General features: G+C 46.0%; 3 protein-coding genes across 3 annotated transcripts in view; 2 read left to right on the top strand and 1 right to left on the bottom strand.

Moving 5' to 3' along the window:
• Nucleotides 1-108: 108 nt before the first annotated feature.
• Nucleotides 109-528, top strand: ASPGLDRAFT_40705 (uncharacterized protein; the record flags this gene model as incomplete). The annotated part of the gene is made up of 1 exon (XM_022545254.1): nt 109-528. One exon carries the CDS (start codon nt 109-111, stop codon nt 526-528), a length of 420 nt encoding a protein of 139 aa, XP_022395265.1.
• Nucleotides 529-868: 340 nt separating this feature from the next.
• On the top strand, nt 869-2781 carry ASPGLDRAFT_53562 (uncharacterized protein; the record flags this gene model as incomplete). The annotated part of the gene is made up of 3 exons (XM_022548015.1): nt 869-912; nt 1021-1325; nt 1391-2781. Coding segments are annotated over 3 exons (1591 nt in total), but the record flags the coding sequence as incomplete, so codon positions are not given.
• A 3474-nt stretch (nt 2782-6255) lies between these two features.
• Nucleotides 6256-6478, bottom strand: part of ASPGLDRAFT_53561 (uncharacterized protein) — a gene marked incomplete at its 3' end in the record, with an annotated part of 581 nt that continues 358 nt past the window's right edge. Inside the window, exon 2 of the mRNA XM_022548014.1 lies at nt 6256-6478. Within this exon, the coding sequence (XP_022395263.1) occupies nt 6401-6478 (78 nt within the window).

The following is a 6478-nucleotide window of genomic DNA, read 5'->3' as shown; positions in this document are numbered from 1 at the left end:
GGAATGGTGTCAGATGGCCTGGTTCTTAAGATCACCACAGAAGGACTGTTCATCGACGACGACATCCGAGGCGTGCCTCAACGAGAATGGGATGCCAAAGCATGGACCATGAAGTCCGTCGAAGTATGGTGTTCTCAATACGCGGCATCTCCTCAAGCCCGCCAGAACCCTACGAAATCATCAAACCCCTTCCGCACTGGGTCTACCTTGCCTCCCACGCCCGAAGAGTCGGATGCGTATCTTATGGATATGTTACGGGTGTGCAAGAATCCCTGCCGTATTGGCACCCGCAGTGGTAACGACGATGATACTCTGAACTTCGCGAAGCGCGGTCACCACATGCTCCGGGCAAGTTTCCGCGAGCAAGATGGCAAGAACTACGTCTTTGTTCTTGACGAAAGTGAAGGGTGGAAGGTTGCTATTGGTCTGCAGCGTCTTAGACGGGGAACGCAGATCAGGTCGTTGGGTGTACTCAATATGACTGTTACTGATTGTCAGTCGGTCATGGAGAACTTGGGATATGCCTGAGTTGGACTACGTTGAGATGCTTTCTGCTTTTTGTTTGATATTATCCCTATTTCAATCTGTCTATGTTCCAATTATTTATGCCGTTTTATGCCTGTTTCTTTACTTCAGCACATTCGTTTCCGATACCAGAGATTCCCCCTGATGTTGATATGATTATTTATTCGGATATGGCTCACACCAATGAATCCCACAATTATTATCTTACACTCTCTACTGTACATAATTATACTCATTCATAATTTACTACACCACCATTTCTGCCTGACTGCCTGATGACGTAAATCATCACCAACACGTCGCCCAAAACAACCCAACTCCAAATATTCTCACCAGCCATCCTCATGATTTGCACAGCCACCAGCCGGAGGGATAATGCATCTTCTTGTAAGTTAGCCCCCTTGCATTCGATTCGCGTTCCTGCCCTGTTCCGGAAATCAATGCCAACTGAACCTGAACCTTGGTACGGGCCATGGGCTAACGGTTCGCGGGAAGTTACGAGTTGTACCATAGATGAACATGACCCGCTATGGTTGCGAATCGAAGCTATTTCAACAGAGATAAGTGCAAAGACGAATACAGTGCCGTTTCAGAGACAGGGTCCTCGAACGAATGAATTTGATCACAAGTTCTCGGTTTTTGAACCGGTGCCGGAACCGCATGGAGTGTTGCCTGGGATCGAAGAAGTGCTTTTCGCGGCGTTCGAGGGATCGAAAACGGAAGAGGTAGAAGGGCCACAGGATGAGGGAGATATACCCGGCATTGGAGAAGGACAATGTCAACAAGAGGACTCGCGGAAAGTACGTTTCTACAATCCCACAGAAGCCATTGCTATACTAACGGGCAGTTTTTCTGTTTGCAAAAGGTCTCTAAGGATGCTCCAATTGAGAACGGGACGGCAATAGATGATACCCGCGATTCGAGGAATCTCAATGACGCCCCCGGAGATGCCCACACCGAGAACGACCCGGAACGACATGATGACGAAACGAATGTCCCGAATGCAGCGGATAAGGACGGAGAGGTATCGAGTGAAACCGCACGAGATAATGAGGATAAATCAGATACCAGCGACGATACGCACGCCATCGCGGCTCCTGAACAGCAGACCAAGTCCATGGAGTTTTTACCGCAGAAGCGAGAAATCATCGTCGGCGCAACAAATGCTCCGATTGAAGCGGACAATGAGAAAGAGGCATCGAATGAAGCTGCACGAGACAACGAGAAAGACTTCGATACTAATGACGATGCGCCCGCTATCGCGGCTCCGAAACAGCAAACCGAGCCCACGGAGGTTTCACCCCAGAAGCGAGAAATCATCGTCGATAACGGCCATAAAGCTATAACGGGCAGATATCCATTATTCGAACTACTTTCTTTATCGACGACTTCCGGTGCTATTAGCGTGGCTGTTGTACCGCAGCCGGCTTACCCTATGAACCCCGATGAACCGGCTAGATTGCGGATTCGGTCACAGTCGGGGAGTATCTCCGTCTCTTTTACTGCACCAGCAGTTGCATCTGTACCAGAGTTGGAAAGGCAGATGGTTGAATGTGCAGAATATGGAAACGGGAAATATCAAAACCCGCATACTCTTCCCCTTCGTCCGTACGAGATCGAAATCGAGACGGATAGTGGCACCATCTCCGGACGCTTCATCGTCTCTACATCTGTGCACCTCTCCACCAAAAGCGGCAGTATCAATGCAAACCTCATCCCGATTGCGTCCGACCTAGAGCAAAGCGTGTCCATCCTCACTCAGACAACATCCGGAAGTCAACAGATCCACCTTACAAATCCCGTCTACCTGTACAGCTCCCAACGAGACGGATCAAGGTCGAGTGCAACACGAGCGCCCGCAGCTCATTTTAGTCATGGTGGAGGCAGTATGCAGATTAGGTATCCGTCTGATTGGACCGGGATTGTGCGTGCACCGCCAGGGTCTGGGAGTACTAGCCTGGTTGGACAGGGAATGAATGTTGTTCGGAGAGAAGATGGGTCTGTGGAGGGGTGTATAAACGGGAATGGGAGAGGAGATTGGTGGGGAGCATCGGGTATGGATGTTTCTCTGGGGTCAAGGGGGGCTGCGATGTTTCTTGTTGGGTGAGCTCAAATGGCCTGTTTACTCCAGAAAAGAATAATTTGAACAGTATATAATTCATCAGGTCACTACAACAAGAAATCTACACCAGCCAAAACAGACAAAAATCTCACCCCCAATATTTTTCAGCCATATCCAGGAATTCATCTTCCGTGATAACACACCCCTTCTCCCAATGCTTAATTCACATCAGCATCCCTCCTCAAAACCTTCGAGAAAGGCACTGTCATCGACCCAGACACCGACGCCCCATTATTGCTGTACGAGACCGTAACCTCCTGAGCCAACGACACTACATCCGTCTCATCTCGATCCCACTGCCGCACAGTCACAGTCGGCGTATTCATACTGTAAGCCAGCGTGACAGCAACGTTAACAGAAGACCCCTTAGCAGTAAGCCAACGTTCCGCGCTGAAATCGATAATTCTTGGGATTCCGCGAGACCAATCGCCAACACCAGCGTAGGCGTATTACCCGGACCACAAGATACACCCGGACGCTTAGAAAGACCCCCCATCATCAAAACAGCAGGCCGTAGCCCCTAGCACCCCATTTATTGAGGACTGCATTGTTGGTGTTTGGGTTGCTATTTTGTTGTGAAGAGGATGCTTTGAGGGACTAGTGGTAATGGTTGTAGTGAAAGCGTGGCTGTAGTAGGATATAAGCTTAAGCGTCATAGATGTCTGGAATAAATCACCAGGTTACAAAAGACGTCAAAATGTGTCCTGCATAGTTCTAGAAGCAAGCTAATCTCACTGCAAGCAATATCAAAGCAAAATGTTGCCCTAAATAGTTCCTGCCACTACAGTCTGGCGAGAATACCGTCTGACTTTGCGAGTCGAGAGATGATGACCCCTAGTTATATGCTTGATGGACCGACAACTTCAGGTCATCAATTTGGTCAGCCAGGTAATACAGCATGGTAGTGTGTCGGCAGCCTTACCCAGCTAATGCCATGGTTTTGATCAGCAAATAATAGCACTGCCAGTTCCCTCAACTTACGCCTACGTTTCTCAAAAATCTTCGGTCGACAATGAGAGGATTAAAAACCAACTAATTGCCTATCCAACTGCTAATACAAACAAACACTTCATATAAAACATAGTGCTCGTTTCGCTCGCAAGAATACAGCCTCGCTCATGAGCGTAGTGAGTGAGCGAGAGCAAAAACAAAAACATACAACAGCCGGGATTCGCTGGTGGTCACCCGCCCAACTACTAACCGGCCGGCGTGTGGCTTAACTTCAGTCAATAGTTCAGTGGGTGCCTCCCAGGTGAGTTAGAGGGTGATGCTGCTTTCTGGTCATGCAATCATGGGTGAGCCTGGGTGAGTGCACCATAGAGAGGGTGAGCCCCAATATCGCGCAGTGCCACGCGATTTCAATCCTTTGAAATCCTTATAATTCACTAGCATGCTACAGCCACTAATCATTGGCTGTCTGCTACAGACCTTATCCTGTCAGCCTCACGTGACGATGCGGGGAGTTAAGGCAGAATCATTGGGTATGCTCAGCGGGATGATCAGTGAGCTAAGCAGGGATTATGACCTGAGCATTAAGGAGGTACGATTTTGGTGTGTGGTGAATGGTTGATTGGTTTATGGCCTATCGGCTGAGCTAACTATATAAACTACCGGGCAGAAAGCGAGGGCGGTCAGACACGTGACCCGATGGGTACTAACATACGACATACCTCACGTGACCTGCAGAAGGTATACAGGTATACCAGTCGGGAGTTATACTGATATCGTGGAGGATATATAAGGACACTCATTCATGTACTTAGTTGAGTTCTTCGCGATTGTCTTCGTCAATAAAGCATTGGTTACCTTTCTAGTTTAAGACTCGTCAGCACTAAAACCAACAACTAAGTATACGTACTTAGTTGGCCTTGTTTCTCTACTTCGTCACCTTTATCGGATTACTTGTTTACGGAGCCTGGCTGGGGCGATATACCAAGCAGCGCATTCTTTACAGAGCCTTACTGGGGCGATATACCACGCGGCGCATTACGACTTAGACCCTAGGGGTCATTATCGATATAACGACGACGACGAAGGACACTCAGGTGAGTGCCCCAACTGAGACTTAACTAACTAGAACCCTAGGTTACGATACGAGAGAAGCCAGGTTGTGACACTGTCCTCTTCCAACTTCAAACAATGAGCTACTTACATAGCCACAATCTGGTTTTTCTTCCTCGCATCAACAGCTGATATAGACAAACAACACCAACATGCCAAACAAGGTCATATGAGCAATGAAGGCAAATGGAGCATTAGCACTGTCACACAAATGCCTATAAAAAACCCTTCATTTGCTAGATAGATTTCCTCTTCTCTTTTTTCCCCAGATTCAATATTCTTGTCAATGGCTACACTAGTTTAGATAGGAATATCATTTCATCAATATCTACTAGTACAAGCCCGTGACACGAATAAAACACATCGATATTTCGTCTACAGAGCCAGATTTTCCAGACATACACATTATACGATCAGAAGAGTAACCCAGTCCATATCCATTATGTCATGTAATGAAAGTAACATATCTTACTTGACTGAAAAGGCCACGTGCACCAGATTGATTCAATCAAGTAACTTATAACTAGTTACTCTGACATATTACATACTCAAACAAAAAATGTTTACAATGACTTTCATTCTCAGCGATATACATATTCAATAGATAACTGCGTCTCATCAAATCCAGGCCCCAATCGCACCAAATACCCTCAATAGGAAAATCCCATCTGCATTGCTGGCCTGAACCCTCAATCGATTGGCCATCCATTGCGGGGGAAGGTCACGGGACCACTCCTCCCCATTCCATCACTGCTATTGGCCAACATTGGAATGCCAAAAGCAAATGAACCACCAACCAATAGGATTTCTTACCTCAAGAAGATCCACCCACTGTTTCCAGCCTGAAAGATAAGCCTTGCCAATAATCTTGGCTGGAGTGCTTAACTAGTGCTTACTTCTACTTCACTTACTTTACTATAACTAGCGTAGTACAGATCTAACTGTACCACACGGCTCGGCCGATGCAGATCAGGGAACCGTAAAAGACCCTACCGAGCAAATGTTTACCAGGATTTTTTGAAAATTACGGTTGAACTGAGGGTTGAGGGATCGGATAACACCGTATAAGAATGTGATTGAGATTTGAAATTGGTAATACGAGGTTAATATGAATATGAGTTTATGTGCTTTTCGTGGCGTGGCTTACTATGGATGGCGCCAACTGTGAGGAATATAGTGTGATGTAGTATTTGATTATTTATTATTAGTACTTTGGATAACTAGAACAAAGCTTCAACTTGCAGGATTAGTCAGGGTTACCTTAATATATACTCTTATCTATTGTCTATGGGATTAAGTATATTAATCATAGAAATAAACCGTATTACAGATCACTTGTGAAATAATGTCACTTTATGTTGTATGGATTGATCTCTGATATGCCGTCAAATATCAAGGATATCAATATTATATGGCTAGAGTAACTCGAGACAAAAATGCACGATTGTACAAGGTGCAATGGCATATTATTCTCAATTGATCCATACTGAGCGTTACCTATTAGAATAGAGATTAAAATCAAAACTACATGAAGCAATTCGGACAAGTTAAAGGTAAAAGCGTATATTGACTTTCAGATAGACATAACAACATCTGACATATTCCTGTATCTAGATACAAAACATTCCTTCATCAAACTGGTATCACCACCCTGCCCGACTCTCAAGGCGCCAGCTGTGCTAAGGTCTGAATCTATTCAGGCTTGACATATTTCTCAGTCCACTCAACATCACGAGCCTCAGGCTTGACATATTTCTCGGTCCATTCGAC

Source organism: Aspergillus glaucus (genome assembly GCF_001890805.1).
Source record: "Aspergillus glaucus CBS 516.65 unplaced genomic scaffold ASPGLscaffold_46, whole genome shotgun sequence".
NCBI classification, from domain to species: Eukaryota; Fungi; Ascomycota; class Eurotiomycetes; order Eurotiales; family Aspergillaceae; genus Aspergillus; species Aspergillus glaucus.
The sequence above is the reverse complement of the archived record's forward strand: the minus strand, read 5'-3'. Positions and strand labels throughout refer to the sequence as shown.